The 23,487-nt window shown below is 51.7% G+C and overlaps 1 protein-coding gene across 1 annotated transcript in view; it reads left to right on the top strand.

Annotated features, from left to right (window-relative positions):
- APOOL (apolipoprotein O like) overlaps positions 1 to 23,487 on the top strand; it is a 49,345-nt gene that overhangs the window by 829 nt on the left and 25,029 nt on the right. The window contains exons 2-8 of the mRNA XM_088461400.1: positions 3,424 to 3,528; positions 3,787 to 3,906; positions 6,551 to 6,605; positions 6,899 to 6,997; positions 8,657 to 8,748; positions 11,513 to 11,635; positions 12,071 to 12,218. Coding sequence (XP_088317526.1) covers positions 3,424 to 3,528; positions 3,787 to 3,906; positions 6,551 to 6,605; positions 6,899 to 6,997; positions 8,657 to 8,748; positions 11,513 to 11,635; positions 12,071 to 12,218 — 742 coding nt within the window. The remainder of the gene's footprint in view (positions 1 to 3,423; positions 3,529 to 3,786; positions 3,907 to 6,550; positions 6,606 to 6,898; positions 6,998 to 8,656; positions 8,749 to 11,512; positions 11,636 to 12,070; positions 12,219 to 23,487) is intronic.

Raw genomic sequence — 23,487 nt, 5'->3', positions numbered from 1 at the left:
AGGGTGCAGGTATGAGGGGGAGGTGTGAGGGTGCAGGTTTTAGGGGGAGGTGTGAGGGTGCAGGTATGAGGGGGAGGTGTGAGGGTGCAGATATAAGGGGGAGGTGTGAGGGTGCAGGTATGAGGGGGAGGTGTGAGGGTGCAGGTATGGGGGGGAGGTGTGAGGGTGCAGGTATGGGGGGGAGGTGTGAGGGTGCAGGTATGAGGGGGAGGTGTGAGGGTGCAGGTATTAGGGGGAGGTGTGAGGGTGCAGGTATGAGGGGGAGGTGTGAGGGTGCAGGTATGAGGGGGAGGTGTGAGGGTGCAGGTATGAGGGGGAGGTGTGAGGGTGCAGATATAAGGGGGAGGTGTGAGGGTGCAGGTATGGGGGGGAGGTGTGAGGGTGCAGGTATGGGGGGGAGGTGTGAGGGTGCAGGTATGGGGGGGAGGTGTGAGGGTGCAGGTATGAGGGGGAGGTGTGAGGGTGCAGGTATGAGGGGGAGGTGTGAGGGTGCAGGTATGGGGGGGAGGTGTGAGGGTGCAGGTATGGGGGGGAGGTGTGAGGGTGCAGGTATGGGGGGGAGGTGTGAGGGTGCAGGTATGGGGGGGAGGTGTGAGGGTGCAGGTATGGGGGGGAGGTGTGAGGGTGCAGGTATGAGGGGGAGGTGTGAGGGTGCAGGTATGAGGGGGAGGTGTGAGGGTGCAGGTATTAGGGGGAGGTGTGAGGGTGCAGGTATTAGGGGGAGGTGTGAGGGTGCAGGTATGGGGGGGAGGTGTGAGGGTGCAGGTATGGGGGGGAGGTGTGAGGGTGCAGGTATGGGGGGGAGGTGTGAGGGTGCAGGTATGGGGGGGAGGTGTGAGGGTGCAGGTATGGGGGGGAGGTGTGAGGGTGCAGGTATTAGGGGGAGGTGTGAGGGTGCAGGTATGGGGGGGAGGTGTGAGGGTGCAGGTATGGGGGGGAGGTGTGAGGGTGCAGGTATTAGGGGGAGGTGTGAGGGTGCAGGTATGGGGGGGAGGTGTGAGGGTGCAGGTATGGGGGGGAGGTGTGAGGGTGCAGGTATTAGGGGGAGGTGTGAGGGTGCAGGTATTAGGGGGAGGTGTGAGGGTGCAGGTATTAGGGGGAGGTGTGAGGGTGCAGGTATGAGGGGGAGGTGTGAGGGTGCAGATATAAGGGGGAGGTGTGAGGGTGCAGGTATGGGGGGGGAGGTGTGAGGGTGCAGGTATGGGGGGGAGGTGTGAGGGTGCAGGTATGGGGGGGAGGTGTGAGGGTGCAGGTATGAGGGGGAGGTGTGAGGGTGCAGGTATGAGGGGGAGGTGTGAGGGTGCAGGTATGGGGGGGAGGTGTGAGGGTGCAGGTATGGGGGGGAGGTGTGAGGGTGCAGGTATGGGGGGGAGGTGTGAGGGTGCAGGTATGGGGGGGAGGTGTGAGGGTGCAGGTATGAGGGGGAGGTGTGAGGGTGCAGGTATGAGGGGGAGGTGTGAGGGTGCAGGTATTAGGGGGAGGTGTGAGGGTGCAGGTATGGGGGGGAGGTGTGAGGGTGCAGGTATGGGGGGGAGGTGTGAGGGTGCAGGTATGGGGGGGAGGTGTGAGGGTGCAGGTATTAGGGGGAGGTGTGAGGGTGCAGGTATTAGGGGGAGGTGTGAGGGTGCAGGTATTAGGGGGAGGTGTGAGGGTGCAGGTATGGGGGGGAGGTGTGAGGGTGCAGGTATAAGGGGGAGGTGTGAGGGTGCAGGTATAAGGGGGAGGTGTGAGGGTGCAGGTATTGGGGGGGAGGTGTGAGGGTGCAGGTATTGGGGGGAGGTGTGAGGGTGCAGGTATTGGGGGGGAGGTGTGAGGGTGCAGGTATTAGGGGGAGGTGTGAGGGTGCAGGTATGGAGGGGAGAGTGAGGGTATTAGGGGGAGGTGTGAGGGTGCAGGTATTAGGGGGAGGTGTGAGGGTGCAGGTATGGGGGGGAGGTGTGAGGGTGCAGGTATGGGGGGGAGGTGTGAGGGTGCAGGTATTAGGGGAAGGTGTGAGGGTGCAGGTATAAGGGGGAGGTGTGAGGGTGCAGGTATAAGGGGGAGGTGTGAGGGTGCAGGTATAAGGGGGAGGTGTGAGGGTGCAGGTATAAGGGGGAGGTGTGAGGGTGCAAGTATAAGGGGGAGGTGTGAGGGTGCAGGTATGGGGGGGAGGTGTGAGGGTGCAGGTATGGGGGGGAGGTGTGAGGGTGCAGGTATTAGGGGGAGGTGTGAGGGTGCAGGTATAAGGGGGAGGTGTGAGGGTGCAGGTATGGGGGGGAGGTGTGAGGGTGCAGGTATGGGGGGGAGGTGTGAGGGTGCAGGTATTAGGGGGAGGTGTGAGGGTGCAGGTATAAGGGGGAGGTGTGAGGGTGCAGGTATGGAGGGGAGGTGTGAGGGTGCGGGTATGGAGGGCAGGTGTGAGGGTGCGGGTATGGAGGGCAGGTGTGAGGGTGCGGGTATGGAGGGCAGGTGTGAGGGTGCGGGTATGTGGGGGAGGTGTGAGGGGCTGGTATGGGGGGGGGAGGTGTGAGGGTGCGGGTATGGAGGGGAGGGGGAGATGTGAGGGTGCGGGTATGGAGGGGAGGAGGAGATGTGAGGGTGCAGGTATAGAGGGGAGGGGGAAGGTGTGCGGGTATGGAGGGGAGAGCGTGCCGGTATGGAGGGGAGGGGTGAGGGTGCAGGTATAGAGGCAGGGGGAAGGTGTGAGGGTGTGGGTATGGAGGGGGGAGAGTGCAGGTATGGAAGGGAGGGCAGGAGGAGGTGTGAGGTTGCAGGTATAGAGGGGACAGGTGAACACAGATGTTGGTTGCAGACCTGAGGGGAATTATATAGGTAGAAATCCTCCCTCGCACCGCAGAGCTATTACCTCCTGTGATTACCCGCACAGTGCGCAGCAGCACATCGCACAAGGTTCTGACAATACCTTGCACCTAATTGAATCTCCACCGAAGTTTGTAAAATCTCCTTTATGGTGGATACTAATGAGCAGACACTGGATCCTGTCCCTGCCTTCTACACTGCAGGTGCCCACACACATACCGACTTTTCATCCAATTTGGCCGTTTTCGACGAATCGTGACGACAGATCATGTAAAAAATGGCCAAATCGTGAGTTTCTACTCTTGATCACGATGCCGATGCGCGTCCCCGCTCATCGTACATCGCATCTTCAGATCTGACGTGCTGTAGGGCAGATTAGCCAATCTGGGATACAATGCATTGGCTGCACGATAGATCTTAACTCAGATTGGACATTTTTAACTCCAAATCGTGACCACGACTGCCGGGGAGCTGCCGGGGGAGAGTTCAGGTGAAATCGTGTACATTGGCTGATTGGGAGCAAGTCGGTATGTGTGGGGGCACCTTGAGTGCTGCCTGCAGCCTCCTATACACAACATATGATTCAGACCAGTTTTGTTCTTACCAGTCTCTTAATTCCATCAGATCTTTAAGCTGGCAGCGGTGCCAGCCGGACTGGCCCTCACTTCCTATGGGTTGTATGCTGTGTCTGACAGGGAGCCTAAAGGAAATTGCCTTACTCCTCATCAGGTAATCATATAGATCAGCCTCCTCCTGTCAGTGTGCTAATGCCAGCATTACATGTCACTACTACATATCTGTTTAATACATAAGGTTATAAAATAATTATTTGCCCTGGATAAGGGCATTCTGAGCTCCAATTAAATTATTTTGGAGGGGTTATATTTATATAATTCTGCAATAAATGTAGATATTGGCAGTAGGAGCTATATAAACATTGCTCCTGAGTATTGTTACCGCAGGTTACATCATCTATGTCTCTTTCAGTTGTCCATATACTCGGTTCCTCCCCGAAAATCTAAATACATTGAAGAGCAGCCAGGCCGACTGCAGTGTGTCTTTACTGCCGTGCGCAAAGCCGTCCTGCCCGCGGTGACTTGGTGTAAGGTGAGTATGGAGCCAGCACGTCCCTCTCACCTCCTACTAACCTTAAAGGGGTCCTTCAGCTAATCTTCCATTGGCCAGGTGTCTATGCTGGAGCTTGTGTAAGAGCCTGCGGCGGCCGGGGGCACCTCCATATTGCTCCGGATCGCATGGGACTGGACGGGTGAGTTATGATATTTATCATACATAGCCTGCAGGCAGAACAGCACCTACGGAATAACATTGTTCAGCTACAGAACCCCCTTATATGACATAGGGCCATATTCCATTTGGGAGCGAAAAGTCCGTGCTGGACTTTTTCGCTCCACATCGCAGGTTTTCCGGGGATAAAGTATCGAGCACGTGTTCGCTTTATCCCCATATTCCATTAGAAATCAACGAAAACGGGAGCCAGGGAAAGGTAAGTATCGGCAAAAAATTTTCGGGAAATATTCCAGGGACCCCCCTGAAGATGTCTAGACATGGGGGATCACTATGGGTACCCCCATTTTTACCTGCTGAAGGAAGTCGAGGTTTCTAATAGCCGCGGCAGGTGCATATTTGCGGCTATGAAGAAGGGGTGAAGAATAGCACTTAGCAATAGTTATTTTTTCCAGCAAAAAAATCTATCAAATTTGGGGTACATGAAAATGGGGGTAAGCATTTTTTTTTTTAAGTCCCTAAAATGATTTTTAAAATTCAGCAAAATGCACCTGCCGCTATCACCCGCAATGAAGAAAATCCTCTGAATTTAATTTGGCTATCTTAGAAGTGTGTTCCCTATTTTTTAATTTTTTTTACCCCCAAAATTAAAGTACATTTTTTTGGGGAGTCCCTTTATTTTTTAAATACTTTTTATGACAGTTTGTTTTTAAATGCCATTCCCAGGGGTGCAGTCTGTTTTTTTTTTAATTAAGTCTGCACCCCCTAAACCCCAATTCTGCACTTTTTTTCGTCACCTATTTCAGTTTTGAAAAGTTTATCCCCGTTTTTTTTTTCAGACTTTTTGAACCTGCGAAAAGTCTTTGAAATTGAAGACGGGGATAATTTTAATAGGCGAAAATGACGTCATCGGCGGTAAATTATAACCAGTTCCGACATTTCGCTCCAAATTGAATATGGTCCTGATTGCCCATTTATACCTGATTTGTTTTCAGTGTCACGGTGCCCTTTAGCTCCAGCCCAGCAGGACGCTGGGACTCGGCAAACTTACTGTATTCCCTGAGGGTGGTTTCACATTATGAACAAATGGCCTTGGAAACCTACCGACATGTTATGGGGCTGATGGGGGCGCACCTAGCAAGTGGGCGTAAGATACACCAAAGGAAAGTGCTGATAAATAGAACTTTCTCTCGCCCCCATATGCTGCAATGACGTCGTGTTCCACTCGGCAGAGGTTCGCACCAGGTGCGTCACAGCCACTTCCCGTCCTGTTGTAAACTATTTCCTATAAGTGCAACAAACACTTTGCTTATTAGGTATCATTTAAACCTCTGTAATGCAGCGTACACACGGTCAGATAACCTATTGTACGATTCTATTGTTAAAATCTGACAGTTTCTGTCCCCTGCGAATGACCAAACGATAGTCGATGCGGCACGAATGGTCGCTATCGACCATAGTCCGTGCATGCAGGCCAACCTGGTCGATAACGACCAGATTAGCCTGTTTACTATAGGGTCCCGCGATCGTTAATCACGGGTCGTTAGAGGGTTAATGCATGTGTTGGATCCCTGACCGCCCGCATAGGATACAGCTTTATACGTCTCCTTCCAAGTCTGCAGGTGCTCACATTTGTGCAAACATTTATATGAAATATTCTCTATAACTAACAGAGAGCTATAACGTATTGGTTGCATACAGTGTAAGTTTGTGGTATGTGTAGTTAGTGCCTGAGCATCTTTCTGAGTCTCTGCTCATCTGTCTCCCAGTGTTGGTGGGTAGGGACAGAACAACCTGTAGCCAAACCATTATGCAATGTTCACAGCAGCACAGTGTATATCAGGAGATGAGTGTGCTGATCGTGTCTGAGTCCATGTCCTGACCACTTGTGTCATTGTGTTACTGGTGACGGGGGCAGTGACGAGATGTGAGGAGGGGGGAATGGAGGCAGCAGAGAATTATATAGTGGGAGGAGCAGGGTCCCCCAGCAGCACAGAGTATATCAGGAGATGAGTGATGTGTTAGTGAGGACAGGGCTGTATGTGACAGGGGCAGTGACATGATGTGAGGAGGGGAATGGAGGCAGCAGGAAGTCACAGACTGAGAGTTATATAGTGGGAGGAGCAGGGTCCCCCAGCAGCACAGAGTATATCAGGAGATGAGTGATGTGTTAGTGAGGACAGGGCTGCATGTGACAGGGACAGTGACATGATGTGAGGAGGGGATTGGAGGCAGCAGGAAGTCACAGACTGAGAGTTATATAGTGGGAGGAGCAGGGTCCCCCAGCAGCACAGAGTATATCAGGAGATGAGTGATGTGTTAGTGAGGACAGGGCTGCATGTGACAGGGACAGTGACATGATGTGAGGAGGGGATTGGAGGCAGCAGGAAGCCACAGACAGAGTTATATAGTGGGAGGAGCAGGGTTGAGTTATTTTTTATCCAAATTGTATTGCCGGTGTTATTTCATTATTAAATATAAACTTTTTTGATCCCCTTTTATTTAGTATGCCTGTGATTCCATCAAGAATGGAGTGGAGGATACATTCCAGTTTGGGAAAGGTGAGTGTTATAATGTGTGCTTGTAGTATTATAAATACCTTGATTTGTCCCTCCTCACATTGGTCCTGATCTATCACCAGACAGGTGACCTGTCAGATTGGGTTATTTCCCCCTCCAAGGTCCAACCTGAGAGAGGATTATTTTGTTTTGTGGATTATCCTGAAATTGGATAAATGTTTATACTTTCTACATGAAGGTTCCCAGACTCTGTATTAATTACACTGAACCTCCTAAATGAGTGTGCGGTCACCATTAGCTCCTGTATGTCAGTGCGCTTTGTTTTTCTCATTCAGACAGTTACGTTTATCTGAAGAATCCACCCCCAGAGTTCCTGCCCAGAGTGGCCATTATATCGGTCAGTGGACTAGCAGGCCTGGTGCTGGCCAGGAAAGGTGAGTTATGGTCTGTAGGGAAATGACACCGTATCTAACACAGAAGTTGCTTTCCTTATATCCTACATATGTCCTGGGGAGGAGTGGGCCCATCGCAGACATATAGGTAGTATGGGGAAACAGTCTACGTTACTGTGGCGGCCTATTAAATAGTCCCACGGGTTACATAAACCATCCGAGGGACAGTGCTTGTTGCGTCTCTTGCGTCATCCTTGGCCTCATCGTACATCAGGTTTTTTATTTTCAGTGATCAGAGCGCATGAATGCGTCACTATTTCTCCATCGTACCAAAAAGAATGATCTAGTCCTCACGAGGGCCAAAGTTACATTGATTTTATCTCCTGCAACAAATGTTACTTGACTTTTGTTTTTTGTTCATTATTATTTTTGAATATTTTTTTTTTTTTATATATTGAAACAATGGGCGTACAAATAACAGGCAAATGTGCAATGATTGCCATAGAGCTAAATAAGTTCGACATGATGATGGGACATTATAAATGACATCATGACACAATGTGCTTACAATAGTGAAACATAGTAGCGATATATAAAAACGTCCCACAACAGTAAGTCTCAACAGAGACACGAAAAGACACAATGAAAATAAAATGTGCTCATGGTTACGCAACGGCAAAAATCAAAGAAAAAAAAAGCAGTACGCCCAGGAAAAAAAATGGGGGGTATCCTGTAATGGGGATGGGGGGGAATACAGTGATGCAGACATTGAGACTGCATTTAGTCATAGAGTTATCAGATTTGTCATTATTTAACAAAGCAAAACAAAATTGCCGTGTGCAAGAAAGTAAGCCCACCTTTTGCTGTGGTTACTCTGAGCCAGGTGCTGCTATCTGAGTCACTTCATCATTCCATCATTAGGAATTTTATCACCTTGATATAGAAGCAGAACCTCTGACATTCAGGGTAAACCAGGAGAGCGCCTCTTATCTCCTAAATAAAGGTTTTGGTCCTGCAGTATCTGATCAGAATACAACACAAGAACATGAGTATAACGTATCTACACAAGAACCTATTCCAGCTATCTGACCGTTATTGGTACGGGTGGAAATTTAGGGTGGTTTTGCAGCTACACGGCCATTGAGTCCACTGTGAACTGCTTCATTATACCAGAATATCCTAGTGGAAAATGTGAGTCCACCTGTTTGTCTATTTAGGACAATGATCCTAAGCACATATACAGTACAAATATACAGCTGGCTGACAGACAAATAAAATAATCCTTCTGTAACGGCCAAGTACAGACCTCATTCCTATGGAGATGCTGTGATGGGACCTTCAGAGAAAAGTGTATAAAGAAGTGTCCTCACACATCAATGGACTGAAAGAGTGCTGGAGGGATGCGTGGGGCAGAATTCTGTAAATACAGAGGAAGAGATCGGTATACCCATGCAGGGAATAATTATGTCTAGCTATTAAATAGGCTTATTTTTTGTTGAATAAATAAGTAATACCTATTATATTTTATCTGTCACATAAGGATTAGGTTTATCAAATTCCAGGACTCGGTGAGGGATAGATTGTTATTTATAGCATGAAATATTTTAGGGACTTCTAGGGGATATGTCCGATGAATGTATGGATTCTGCAGATTGAGCATGGAGATTAATGTGTTTCTGCTGTTCCATCTTTGTTTTCTAGGTTCTAGACTGAAGAAAGTAATGTACCCATTGGGTCTGACAGCATTAGGGGCATCCGTTTGTTACCCGGCACAAACTGTCATTTTTGCAAAGGTACAAAGCTTCTGTCAGTCACTCTGCCAGGAATTTGTAAATAAAAACGTTATGGCCTCCAGGTTGCCAAAAGTGCTGATGTTTTTGGGATTCAGCCGTGGTGTTTAAAGCGGTGAGTTTTGTAAAGGCAAAATCAGGTTGGTTTTGTCCTTAAAAATATTGCCACTTTATCGTGCAAGAAAAAACAAAAAACAAAACCAAAGTCGCTATTGATTAATAAATAAATAAGTGGTTAATGGTTGCAGGGCTCAGCAGCTGTTTAACTTGACCTCTGTGTGGTTTACACTAATTGGAGTAGCAAAAAAATAGATATAAACAGCGCTTAGAGTCTACAAATAAAAAGCTTCTAAAGGTCCTATTTCCCCTATTATCAGGAGTAATGCTGGGTACACACCACCAGATATATCACCCGTTCCATTGAATGGGCAATATATATGTAGACCATCGCCGGGTGCGTACAGATATGTCTGTGAATGACATTGTTCAGACATCGGACCTGCTCTGCAGCACAGCCGATGCTGATCTATCTCGCAGGTATATTGGCACATCCGGGTGTGTGTACGGGCGACTCGCCATCCGCCCATACACTTGCTGCAGGGACCGCTGGGGACTGACACCAATTGGGCAGGAAAATTTAAATGCCTGCCCAGTTGTGATGTCAGCGCAGACACATCGAGCGGCCGATTGGTAAGTGTGTATAGCTTACCAATCTGCTGCTCTGTCTGCAGATCCCTGGTTCGGCAGATATGATGCCCAGGTGTGTACCCACCTTAAGGCACTAAAATTGATTGTACTGACACAATGTATCATAGGACTGTAATAAAATGTCCTCCTCCTGTTGTCAGGAGATCAGGGCTGAGAGTTAGTATGAAGATCAGGCTGTCCCGTGAAATCTTTGTTTTTAGGCATATAAAATAACTAATCAACGTGAATGGAGAAATCTTGTGTGTGTCAGGAAATGCTCTCTCCTTAATTAGGACAATAAATGGATGTGTTTTCGGTAACTAAGGACTTGTATGGATAAGTACAGTAGGGTGAAGAAAATCGCCTCCATAAAGGATCTCCCTGAAGTCCTTACTCCATTCTTGTCTGTTCCACAGTGTTGTCACCGAATCCAGTTGCTGTCCTTAATTAGATGGAGATTTGCTGCCATGTAAAAAAAAAACTCCAGTGTCCCTGGGTGTAGCTGGAGAGAGGTAAAGGTGTGCCCTGCCAGGATATGTCCCTGGGTGTAGCTGGTGAGGGGTAAAGGTGTGCCCTGCCAGGATATGTCCCTGGGTGTAGCTGGAGAGAGGTAAAGGTGTGCCCTGCCAGGATATGTCCCTGGGTGTAGCTGGAGAGTGGTAAAGGTGTGCCCTGCCTGGATATCTCCCTGGGTGTAGCTGGAGAGTGGTAAAGGTGTGCCCTGCCGGGATATGTCCCTGGGTGTAGCTGGTGAGTGGTAAAGGTGTGCCCTGCCAGGATATGTCCCTGGATGTAGCTGGAGAGAGGTAAAGGTGTGCCCTGCCGGGATATGTCCCTGGGTGTAGCTGGTGAGAGGTAAAGGTGTGCCCTGCCAGGATATGTCCCTGGGTGTAGCTGGAGAGAGGTAAAGGTGTGCCCTGCCGGGATATGTCCCTGGGTGTAGCTGGTGAGAGGTAAAGGTGTGCCCTGCCAGGATATGTCCCTGGGTGTAGCTGGAGAGCGGTAAAGGTGTGCCCTGCCGGGATATGTCCCTTGGTGTAGCTGGAGAGAGGTAAAGGTGTGCCCTGCCGGGATATGTCCCTGGGTGTAGCTGGAGAGAGGTAAAGGTGTGCCCTGCCAGGATATGTCTCTGGGTGTAGCTGGAGAGAGGTAAAGGTGTGCCCTGCCGGGATATGTCCCTGGGTGTAGCTGGTGAGAGGTAAAGGTGTGCCCTGCCAGGATATGTCCCTGGGTGTAGCTGGAGAGAGGTAAAGGTGTGCCCTGCCGGGATATGTCCCTGGGTGTAGCTGGTGAGAGGTAAAGGTGTGCCCTGCCAGGATATGTCCCTGGGTGTAGCTGGAGAGAGGTAAAGGTGTGCCCTGCCGGGATATGTCCCTTGGTGTAGCTGGAGAGAGGTAAAGGTGTGCCCTGCCGGGATATGTCCCTGGGTGTAGCTGGAGAGAGGTAAAGGTGTGCCCTGCCAGGATATGTCTCTGGGTGGTCAGCAAATTACCATGTAAGGGGCAGAGCTGACTTTTTCTTCCCCTGTCATGGCATGCCGGGAAGGAAGGCGCGGCTGAATATCCACTCTGCGCCCGATGTGTAAATAAATGTGGCGCTCCGACGGTAGATTGTCACTCCGTTAGTAAGTCCAATGCAGAGAGGAAGTGTAGAGGCGTTTCGTCATGCCCACATGACTTTATCAATGGTAATTCTCCTCATAGTGGTCTCTTGTATACCTGATGGGTAAAGATACCTCGCACCTGAGATGTAATTAAATTATTCACCATTTCCTTTGTCCATGTTATTTAAACCTACATTTGTATTTATTGGAAACATCTTGCTGCTAAATCACAGAAACGTCAGCACTTGTGGCATACTGGAGGCTATGTGATTGGTCCTTTATCAGTTTATAATCTCTTATAATTTGGGATTTTATAATTAATGACCTCATTAATCATACTTTGAATGTATTTTTTTGGAAACTATCCCACAATAGTGCTCAGCAGTTCCTTTCATGTACTGTGCACCTTATGTAATGTGTGCAGGATCCTGAACGCTTCCTGACTGACACATGTTCATCTCCGTCCTAATTCCTCAGGTAACAGGTAAGAAGTTGTACAGCACAAGTCATTGGACGTACGATGCAGTTAGATCTCTCTGGAAAGAAAAACCACAGACACAGAAAGAAGACAGGAGCCCGACCCCAGCAGCTGACGATCAGGTATTTCCAGTACATTATCCACATTGTATTAATTCATAGGAACCAGACATGGTCTCCTTACATACAGACGCACAGCACACACAGCGCGCTTAGTGAGTATGTAGGCGGCGTTTACCATAGAGGCCGGTGATCTGTATAGTTACAGCCATTATAGTTATCTGCACCTGAGGTAACACAGAATTGTCACCTGAGTGTGCCAGACCCCAGATTATAGATTATTCTATGGCGGAGCAGCTGGTACAACAATACATTACACTGACTGTCTGCATAATGATAGGGATTAATCTAGCGCTGCCCTGTATGATGATCCCCAACTTTCCATGGCAGCTGTGCTGCTTGGCTCCAGGCATCCTGTAGTGAATAGGCCCATATTTAGGGGCGAGATGGGCAGCAGTTTGTATTCTGTGTTTAATGAAATAATGATAAACCTAACAGGAGGCTGTGAGAGAAGAGGATGACCGCGAAGCTTCAGCTGGGAGGACAGCGACAGGACAGAGTGTCACAGAACCGTCCCTGTCTCCTGAGTCTGCTCATTCACTATGCGTGAGCTCAGCAGAGCAGATTACTGAAAGCGTCTCTGCAGGTAAATATAACGGTAGACGGAGATCTCCCTCCGCTGCGCAGCGGCTGCAGTAACCCCTCTGTCCAGCAGATGGAGACTCTGCAATTTTCCTTGTGTCCCACATTTGCTATATTATTCTGGCTCGGGATTTGTTCTGGGTGTCTCTATGTAGCCGAGTGATGGGTAGAGGCCAGTCGGAGGCATAGAAAGAGGAATAAGTAGCAGGAGATGGATAGAGGTGGCATGGTATAGGTCATTGGTTAGTTCTGGAGGTCGTATCTCCAGAAGGACTTGAATAAATGTAAAGTTGTGCAAAGAAGGGCAACTAAAACCGTGCAAGTCCCACATCTCCGAACTTACCGGGACAGACTAAAGGACCTCAACACACACAGGTTGCAGTAGGCAGAGGGGGTATAAGATGGAAGCCCCCAAGGGTTTTATCAAGGCATAAGAGGGCACATGCACCCGCACTGTATAGGGAAATTCATGGAAGAATGAAGAGAGGCGGAACAGCCATTCAGCAGAGGAGCTAGAGGCAAATGCAATAGGGGATTGGAGTCATGTTTGTGACAGACAGAGGTATCCTAAACCTGATCAGTGTAAAGGATCACATACGGTCTAAAGATTGAGGAATAAATTTGGTCAGAGAGGAGGAACCGCGTGTAGGGAAGCCAATCCCGATCCGTGGGATCCCGGGAATTAGTCTCAAAAACACCGGGATTTTAATCCTGGGATTAGTCACCTTAGAAAATGTGTCAGACGGAAATTCTATCGGACACATCTTTTAAATTTCACGAAGAGCTGGATTAGCGACAAGATGCCCACCTGACGCCACCGGGCCCTTCTCAGATCTGGTGTAAAAGCTGCATGTGTGAGCACAGCAGCGGGCACCGTGCTTCAGAGGCGCCCGATAATTTGCCAGATGCTCCTGGTACTTCTAGCGGCATTTCCACTGACAGGAGCCGGAGACAAGTGACCTCTCTGTGCGGCTTTCACAGGAAGAGTGGGAGCGCAGCATCGGGCACCCGGCGGGATGGTCGCGTGGCTGAGGAGCGCATGAGAGAGACAGGAAAGAGACCTGCATGGGGGGGGGGAGAGATCTGAGGGAGGGGAGGGAGAGCTGTGCGAGAGGGGGGGGGTGGGGAAGAGATCTGTGCGAGGGGAGGGGGTGGGGGGGAGAGCTGTGATGGGGGGAGATCTGTGAGGGAGGGAGAGCTCTGGGGGGGGAGGGAGAGCTCTGGGGGGGGAGGGAGAGCTCTGGGGGGGGAGGGAGAGCTCTGTGAGGGAGGGAGAGCTCTGGGGGGGAGGGAGAGCTCTGGGGGGGAGGGAGAGATCTGTGAGGGAGGGAGAGATCTGTGAGGGAGGGAGAGCTCTGGGGGGGGGAGAGATCTGGGGGGGGTTACAAAGCTGGGGCGGGGTTACAAAGCTGGGGCGGGGTTACAAAGCTGGGGCGGGGTTACAAAGCTGGGGCGGGATTGGCTCCCTAGCCGCGATGGTTCTTGTTGTTTGTCACAAACTAAAGGGAAATTTGCTCCATCTGTGAATCCAGTTGGATTCATGACTGCAGCCAACACAAATTTTGCTAGGAGGAAATAATTAGCCCCCAAATTACTGGCTGTGCTAGACACATAAGGTAATTACCCCTGACGAGGTTACTTCATTATGTTGCCGTCCATGTTTTCCTTGTGGGATGTTGGTGTTTCCCCCACACGCTCTGCATTTCTCCATATTGGGCTCCTGGCCCTTATAATAGGTCTCATCATGCGTCTGGTTCTGAGCTCAGAGAATAGAAAATGAAAGCTGTAACTTTGCACCTGGAACAAAGCATCCTGCAAGGGGGCAAATACACGTATCATGTGCATGCAGGGTTACTACTGGCCCACAAATGCTGGCTAGCTTTATTCCCACAGTGCACATTACATGTGAGTTTGGCTCCCCCCGCCCTGCGCACGTCTTACACCTGCCCCCCCGCAGTGCAGAATGCTTTTACCAATGTGCAACGTTACTGGCTTTCTTTTATTTGTTCCCAACTCAGAATTAGCCCCCATATGGTTATTATAAGGACCAGCTTATAGTGTAGTTTGCTGCATCTGACTCCTCAATTTGCCCTTTAAGCACATTCGAGAATTTGCCAGGGACTGAGTGCTGCAGATATAACCGTGTGCTATGTGTGTGTGGGAGAGGACAGAGTGCTGCAGATATGACCGTGTGCTGTGTGTGTGGGAGAGGACAGAGTGCTGCAGATATGACCGTGTGCTATGTGTGTGTGGGAGAGGACAGAGTGCTGCAGATATGACCGTCTGCTATGTGTGTGTGGGAGAGGACTGAGTGCTGCAGATATGACCGTGTGCTATGTGTGTGGGAGAGGACAGAGTGCTGCAGATATGACCTATGACCATGTGCTATGTGTGTGGGAGAGGACAGAGTGCTGCAGATATGACCGTGTGCTATGTGTGTGTGGGAGAGGACAGAGTGCTGCAGATATGACCGTGTGCTGTGTGTGTGGGAGAGGACAGAGTGCTGCAGATATGACCGTGTGCTGTGTGTGTGGGAGAGGACTGAGTGCTGCAGATATGACCGTGTGCTATGTGTGTGGGAGAGGACTGAGTGCTGCAGATATGACCGTGTGCTATGTGTGTGGGAGAGGACTGAGTGCTGCAGATATGACCGTGTGCTGTGTGTGTGGGAGAGGACTGAGTGCTGCAGATATGACCGTGTGCTATGTGTGTGGGAGAGGACAGAGTGCTGCAGATATGACCGTGTGCTATGTGTGTGGGAGAGGACTGAGCGCTGCAGATATGACCGTGTGCTATGTGTGTGTGGGAGAGGACTGAGTGCTGCAGATATGACCGTGTGCTATGTGTGTGGGAGAGGACTGAGTGCTGCAGATATGACCGTGTGCTATGTGTGTGTGGGAGAGGACAGAGTGCTGCAGATATGACCGTGTGCTATGTGTGTGGGAGAGGACTGAGTGCTGCAGATATGACCGTGTGCTATGTGTGTGTGGGAGAGGACAGAGCGCTGCAGATATGACCGTGTGCTGTGTGTGTGGGAGAGGACAGAGCGCTGCAGATATGACCGTGTGCTATATGTGTGCGGGAGAGGACTGAGTGCTGCAGATATGACCGTGTGCTATATGTGTGCGGGAGAGGACTGAGTGCTGCAGATATGACCGTGTGCTATGTGTGTGGGAGAGGACAGAGAGCTGCAGATATGACCATGTGCTATGTGTGTGTGGGAGAGGACAGAGTGCTGCAGATATGACCGTGTGCTATGTGTGTGTGTGGGAGAGGACTGAGTGCTGCAGATATGACCGTGTGCTATGCGCGTGTGCTATATGTGAAGACAGAGTGCTGCATATATGACCGTGTGCTATGTGTGTGGGAGAGGACTGAGTGCTGCAGATATGACCGTGTGCTGTGTGTGTGGGAGAGGACTGAGTGCTGCAGATATGACCGTGTGCTATGTGTGTGGGAGAGGACTGAGTGCTGCAGATATGACCGTGTGCTATGTGTGTGGGTGAGGACAGAGTGCTGCAGATATGACCGTGTGCTATGTGTGTGTGGGAGAGGACTGAGTGCTGCAGATATGACCGTGTGCTGTGTGTGCGGGAGAGGACTGAGTGCTGCAGATATGACCGTGTGCTATGTGTGTGTGGGAGAGGACTGAGTGCTGCAGATATGACCGTGTGCTATGTGTGTGGGAGAGGACAGAGTGCTGCAGATATGACCGTGTGCTGTGTGTGTGGGAGAGGACTGAGTGCTGCAGATATGACCGTGTGCTATGTGTGTGGGAGAGGACTGAGTGCTGCAGATATGACCGTGTGCTATGTGTGTGTGGGAGAGGACTGAGTGCTATGTGTGTGGGAGAGGACAGAGTGCTGCAGATATGACCGTGTGCTATGTGTGTGGGAGAGGACTGAGTGCTGCAGATATGACCGTGTGCTATGTGTGTGTGGGAGAGGACAGAGTGCTGCAGATATGACCGTGTGCTGTGTGTGTGGGAGAGGACTGAGTGCTGCAGATATGACCGTGTGCTATGTGTGTGTGGGAGAGGACTGAGTGCTGCAGATATGACCGTGTGCTATGTGTGTGGGAGAGGACTGAGTGCTGCAGATATGACCGTGTGCTATGTGTGTGGGAGAGGACAGAGTGCTGCAGATATGACCGTGTGCTATGTGTGTGGGAGAGGACAGAGTGCTGCAGATATGACCGTGTGCTATGTGTGTGGGAGAGGACAGAGTGCTGCAGATATGACCTATGACCGTGTGCTATGTGTGTGGGAGAGGACAGAGTGCTGCAGATATGACCGTGTGCTATGTGTGTGGGAGAGGACAGAGTGCTGCAGATATGACCGTGTGCTATGTGTGTGGGAGAGGACTGAGTGCTGCAGATATGACCGTGTGCTATGTGTGTGTAGGAGAGGACAGAGTGCTGCAGACATGACCGTGTGCTATGTGTGATGACTGAGTGCTGCAGATATGGCCGTGTGCTGTGTGTGTGGGAGAGGACTGAGTGCTGCAGATATGTCCGTGTGCTATGTGTGTGGGAGAGGACTGAGTGCTGCAGATATGACCGTGTGCTATGTGTGTGTGGGAGAGGACTGAGTGCTATGTGTGTGGGAGAGGACAGAGTGCTGCAGATATGACCGTGTGCTATGTGTGTGGGAGAGGACTGAGTGCTGCAGATATGGCCGTGTGCTGTGTGTGTGTGGGAGAGGACTGAGTGCTGCAGATATGTCCGTGTGCTATGTGTGTGGGAGAGGACTGAGTGCTGCAGATATGACCGTGTGCTATGTGTGTGGGAGAGGACAGAGTGCTGCAGATATGACCATGTGCTATGTGTGTGCGGGAGAGGACTGAGTGCTGCAGATATGACCGTGTGCTATGTGTGTGGGAGAGGACTGAGTGCTGCAGATATGACCGTGTGCTATGTGTGTGTGGGAGAGGACTGAGTGCTGCAGATATGACCGTGTGCTATGTGTGTGGGAGAGGACAGAGTGCTGCAGATATGACCGTGTGCTGTGTGTGTGGGAGAGGACTGAGTGCTGCAGATATGACCGTGTGCTATGTGTGTGGGAGAGGACTGAGTGCTGCAGATATGACCGTGTGCTATGTGTGTGGGAGAGGACTGAGTGCTGCAGATATGACCGTGTGCTATGTGTGTGGGAGAGGACAGAGTGCTGCAGATATGACCGTGTGCTATGTGTGTGTGAGAGGACAGAGTGCTGCAGATATGACCGTGTGCTATGTGTGTGGGAGAGGACTGAGTGCTGCAGATATGACCGTGTGCTATGTGTGTGGGAGAGGACAGAGTGCTGCAGATATGACCATGTGCTATGTGTGTGCGGGAGAGGACTGAGTGCTATGTGTGTGGGAGAGGACAGAGTGTTGCAGATATGACCATGTCCTATATGTGCGGGAGAGGACAGAGTGCTGCAGATATGACCGTGTGCTGTGTCTGTGGGAGAGGACAGAGTGCTGCAGGTATGACCGTGTGCTATGTGTGAGGACTGAGTGCTGCAGATATGACCGTGTGCTATGTGTGCGGGAGAGGACTGAGGGCTGCAGATATGACCGTGTGCTATGTGTGTGGGAGAGGACAGCGTGCTGCAGATATGACCGTGTGCTGTGTGTGTGGGAGAGGACAGCGTGCTGCAGATATGACCGTGTGCTATGTGTGTGCGGGAGAGGACAGAGTGCTGCAGATACGACCGTGTGCTTAGTGTGTGTGGGAGAGGACAGAGTGCTGCAGATATGACCGTGTGCTATGTGTGTGGGAGAGGACAGAGTGCTGCAGATATGACCGTGTGCTATGTGTGTGGGAGAGGACAGAGTGCTGCAGATATGACCGTGTGCTGTGTGTGTGGGAGAGGACAGAGCGCTGCAGGTATGACCGTGTGCTATGTGTGAGGACTGAGTGCTGCAGATATGACCGTGTGCTATGTGTGCGGGAGAGGACTGAGGGCTGCAGATATGACCGTGTGCTATGTGTGTGGGAGAGGACAGCGTGCTGCAGATATGACCGTGTGCTGTGTGTGTGGGAGAGGACAGCGTGCTGCAGATATGACCGTGTGCTATGTGTGTGCGGGAGAGGACAGAGTGCTGCAGATACGACCGTGTGCTTAGTGTGTGTGGGAGAGGACAGAGTGCTGCAGATATGACCGTGTGCTATGTGTGTGGGAGAGGACAGAGTGCTGCAGATATGACCGTGTACTATGTGTGTGGGAAAGGACAGAGTGCTGCAGATATGACCGTGTGCTATGTGTGTGGGAGAGGACAGAGTGCTGCAGATATGACCGTGTGCTATGTGTGTGGGAGAGGACAGAGTGCTGCAGATATGACCGTGTGCTATGTGTGTGGGAGAGAACAGAGTGCTGCAGATATGACCGTGTGCTATGTGTGTGGGAGAGGACAGAGTGCTGCAGATATGACCGTGTGCTATGTGTGTGGGAGAGGACAGAGTGCTGCAGATATGACCGTGTGCTATGTGTGTGGGAGAGGACAGAGTGCTGCAGATATGACCGTGTGCTATGTGTGTGGGAGAGGACAGAGTGCTGCAGATATGACCGTGTGCTGTGTGTGTGGGAGAGGAGAGAGCGCTGCAGATATGACCGTGTGCTATGTGTGCGGGAGAGGACTGAGTGCTGCAGATATGACCGTGTACTATGTGTGCGGGAATGGACAGAGTGCTGCAGATATGACCGTGTGCTATGTGTGTGGGAGAGGACAGAGTGCTGCAGATATGACCGTGTACTATGTGTGTGGGAAAGGACAGAGTGCTGCAGATATGACCGTGTGCTATGTGTGTGGGAGAGGACAGAGTGCCGCAGATATGACCGTGTGCTATGTGTGTGGGAGAGGACTGAGTGCTGCAGATATGACCGTGTGCTATGTGTGTGTGTGGGAGAGGACTGAGTGCTGCAGATATGACCGTGTGCTATGCGCCTGTGCTATATGTGAAGACAGAGTGCTGCAGATATGACCGTGTGCTATGTGTGTGTGGGAGAGGACTGAGTGCTGCAGATATGACCGTGTGCTATGTGTGTGGGAGAGGACAGAGTGCTGCAGATATGACCTATGACCATGTGCTATGTGTGTGGGAGAGGACAGAATGCTGCAGATATGACCGTGTGCTATGTGTGTGTGGGAGAGGACTGAGTGTTGCAGATATGACCGTGTGCTATGTGTGTGGGAGAGGACAGAGTGCTGCAGATATGACCGTGTGCTATGTGTGTGGGAGAGGACAGAGTGCTGCAGATATGACCGTGTGCTATGTGTGTGGGAGAGGACAGAGTGCTGCAGATATGACCGTGTGCTATGTGTGTGTGGGAGAGGACAGAGTGCTGCAGATATGACCGTGTGCTATGTGTGTGGGAGAGGACTGAGTGCTGCAGATATGACCGTGTGCTATGTGTGTGTGGGAGAGGACAGAGTGCTGCAGATATGACCGTGTGCTAAGTGTGTGTGTGTGTGGGAGTGGACTGAGTGCTGCAGATATGACCGTGTGCTATGTGTGTGTGGGAGAGGACAGAGTGCTGCAGATATGACCGTGTGCTATGTGTGTGTGGGAGAGGACTGAGTGCTATGTGTGTGGGAGAGGACAGAGTGCTGCAGATATGACCGTGTGCTGTTTCTACTTCAGGGTCCATAGGGGGTCCACAGGGTTGACCTTGGGGTATAGCTGGATCTGGATCCACGGGCACCACGCAGTTAAAGCTTTGCTGCTCCCAGGATGCACTTGGGTCCGTCCTCCTCTATACCCCGCCCCGGCCACAGGCACCTCAGTTTTAGTTGGTGCCCGGCCGGAGTCGGGTCACCCTGTCGCAGTGGGGCTGCAGGAGCAGCCCCTAAGCTTTATTTTAAAAGAGAAATTTTTTATTTTTTTCTTCTTTTTTTACACTTTTAGAGCGGCAGCATCAGACTGTCCTTTAGGACGTCCACGCTGCCGCTCCTTCTCCCCGCTGGCGCCGCGACGCCAGTACAGCTCTGGGGATCGCGGCGGGACCCCAGAGCCTGTACTAGACGGGCTCTGGGGACTCCCTTGACTGCTGCCGGACGCGACGGGGATCAGGTAAGCCGCGGGTCGCCGCGTGCGGCGGCCCGCGGATACTTCAATGCAGTCAGGAGCCTCCGGTCTCTGGGGACAGACCGGAGGCGCTAGCGGCGGCGGCGGGCTCCCCCTCAATTGAGGAATACCCCGCGTGTCCGCTAGACCACCAGGGTATCAGGCTGGTAGCGGGACCGGCAACCCGGGGGTTAATTGCTAGCCAGGGGAGGCAGCCTTCCCTGTCTAGCGGCTCCTCCCCTCAGCTCAGCGCGCCTTTCAACAAGCAGTCTGGCGTCGCTGAGCTGCTCTTATCTCTCGGCCACTCCTCCTCTGAGGTCTCCGGCGGCCATCTTTACTGGCACATCGCAGACTCCCAGGCGGTATCAAGTGGACCGGTCCCCCTGTGTACCTCTCCCCTGCTAAAGGACAGTGTACACAGCGCTATAGCCCTCCCAGACACTGAATCTGGGCGGTTGATTGTAGCGGAAGGTGCAGTGAGTATAACTTTTCTGCATTGTATGTGACTATTGCTAGTGCTGCCTGTCTGTGACTTATTCTCCTTACTGTCAGCTTATAACTATCCCTTTCCTTCTCCTACGGCCCGGCAGGTGTGTGGGGGAAGGGCGTTTTTCTGAGACCCTCACATATATAAAACACGTATTTGTGGGGTCAGTCACATACTGTTGTGTGCTACACAGTACCATATCTGGGCTGTTGTTTCGCATACTGGTGAGTGCGCGGGTGTTAAAACCGTAATTCCTCTGGTGATACCTATTTCTTGTGTATCTACGGTATCATGTCGGATGAGGAGACTGAGCGCTCTGTGGCTCCTGTGCTATTTTCCTGCAGACGCTGTGCTGCTGGAGTTGATGGGGAGGACTTATCTCAGGATGGTCTGTGCGGGCGGTGCCAGCTGGTACCGGGCCCCTCCAACCCCCCTGTATCACAGGACCCTCCTTGGGCGATGTTTTCACAGGTGCTGGCGTCTATTGCGGACCGGTTATCGGTCCCATCAGCGGTCCCTTCTAGGGCGTTACCGCAGCCCACCATCCCCCATTCCCCGAGGATTCCACAAATGTTGCGGTCTTCCCCCGGGGCCCAGACTGTGGGTCCTTACTCGGGACTGCCTGTGTATGTGCAGTCTTCCCCAGGGACGTGTCAGTCTGTAGTGCCTTTGCAGAGTGTTGCTCCGACGGCTCCTCCGCCTTGGGTGGATGTTCTATCCAGCTCCGTACAGAGTCTGGCGGCTTCATCCTCGGCGTTTCAGTCTATGTTGCAAGGTGATGTGCCACCAAGGGTGTCTAAACGTCCGGTTGTGAGTTCACTAGCTGCGCAGTTGTCGGACTCGGAAGTGTCCTCAGATGATGGAGAAATCCATGAGGACTCTGACTCTGATGTCATGGGGCAGGAGGTGGAAGCTAAGTCCTCCATTAATGTTCCAGCCTTAGTTAGGGCGGTGCGGGCTATCCTACATGTTGAGGATGATGCGCCGGCTCCTAGGTCGAAGTTTCCTAATTTAAAAAAGGCCAAGGTGACCTCAACTGTGTTCCCCCTGTCTGATCAATTATCGGATCATATGGCGGCGGCCTGGCAATTACCTAGTAAGAGGTTCCATCCACAGAAGAGGTTGGCGGCGAACTATCCTTTTCCTGAAGCTCATTGCAGGAAATGGGAAACTCCGCCGGCGGTGGATTCCCACGTTACCCGCTTGATCAAAAGCGCGACGTTGCCATTGCCGTCTATCTCCTCTTTGAAGGATCCCACGGACAGGAAGGTGGAGACTTGTTTAAAGTCCATTTATTCTCTTTCCGGGGCGGTGGCTCGCCCGTCCATGGCTATCTCCTGGGTGGCTAAAGCCATTGAGGCATGGGCCAATGCCTTGGAGGATACCTTTCCTGATGAGGCTCCGGATATCCAGAGAGCGTTAGTGGGACAGATGCGGGATGCAGCTTCCTATATTGGGGAAGCGTCTTTGGATGCCAGCCTGCTCACTTCTAGGGTGTCGGCTGCAGCGGTATCTGCTCGGCGCTCCCTGTGGCTGAGGTCCTGGAGGGCTGATGCAGATTCAAAAAAGGGTCTGGAGGCCTTGCCTTTTAATGGTGATTTACTATTTGGTCCGGATTTGGACAGAATAGTGGATACTTTGGCTAAGTCCAAGTCGGCTTTTCTCCCTTCGGCCTCTGCGCCGGCTAAAGTGAGGAGCTCTGCCTTTCGGTCCTTTCGGGTTCAGGGTAAGGCCAAGGGCCAGTCCTTCCCGAGACATTCGGCGACCAAGGCCGCACCCAAGCCCAAGAAGCAGGCATGGAGTGCTCGGCGCCCTTCTTCCAAGCAGGAGGATAAGCCTGCTGCCTGATGGGACGGGCCTCTCTCTGGGGGACCCCAGAGTGGGAGGCCGACTTCTCCAATTCGCCCAGTGTTGGCACAATACCACCACGGATGCCTGGGTTCGAGAAGTAGTCTCTCAGGGGTACGCCCTGTCTTTTCGGTTCAGGCCGCCCCACCAGTTTTTTTTGTACGAGTCCTTCTCTGGACAAGACCAAAGCTGGTCAGATTCAGGTAGCTATAGAATCCTTGCTACAAGCAGGGGTCATTGTTCCCGTTCCGCAGTCTCAGCGCGGGACGGGGTACTATTCTACTCTGTTTCTGGTACAGAAACCCAATGGTTCTCATCGCCCTATCCTGAATTTGAAGTCTCTGAACAGATACCTCAGAGTTCCCAGGTTCAGGATGGAAACGTTACGTTCCATCATTCTGGCGATGGAACCCGGGGATTATATGGTCTCCCTCGATATCCAGGACGCCTATCTCCATGTGCCCATAGCACCGGCACATCAGCGGTATCTGAGGTTTGCTATCCTGAACCATCACTACCAATTTCGGGCGTTGCCTTTTGGCCTTTCCACGGCTCCGAGGGTGTTCACCAAGGTGATGGCGGTTATGGCTGCCCACCTTCGGGGTCAGGGTCTACGTCTGTTGCCGTACCTGGACGATCTTCTGCTGCTGGCGAGCTCCCCGGAGGTGCTTCTTCGACATCTCCACCTGACCATTGCTTGTCTTCAAGCACACGGGTGGTTGATAAACTGGAAGAAGTCCTCCCTGATTCCATCACAGCGGATGGTTCATTTGGGAGCCCTGCTGGATTCTCGTCAGCAGCGGATTTTCCTGACTCCAGAGAAGGTCTCCTCCCTGCAGCTGCGGATACACAGTTGCCTGAGCAGTTGCCGCCTGTCGGTCCATTCAGC

This window comes from Taudactylus pleione, unplaced genomic scaffold, assembly GCF_031769625.1.
Source record: "Taudactylus pleione unplaced genomic scaffold, aTauple2 ptg001043l, whole genome shotgun sequence".
NCBI classification, from domain to species: Eukaryota; Metazoa; Chordata; class Amphibia; order Anura; family Myobatrachidae; genus Taudactylus; species Taudactylus pleione.
Note: the sequence above shows the minus strand (reverse complement) of the source record. Positions and strands in the feature narration are given on the sequence as shown.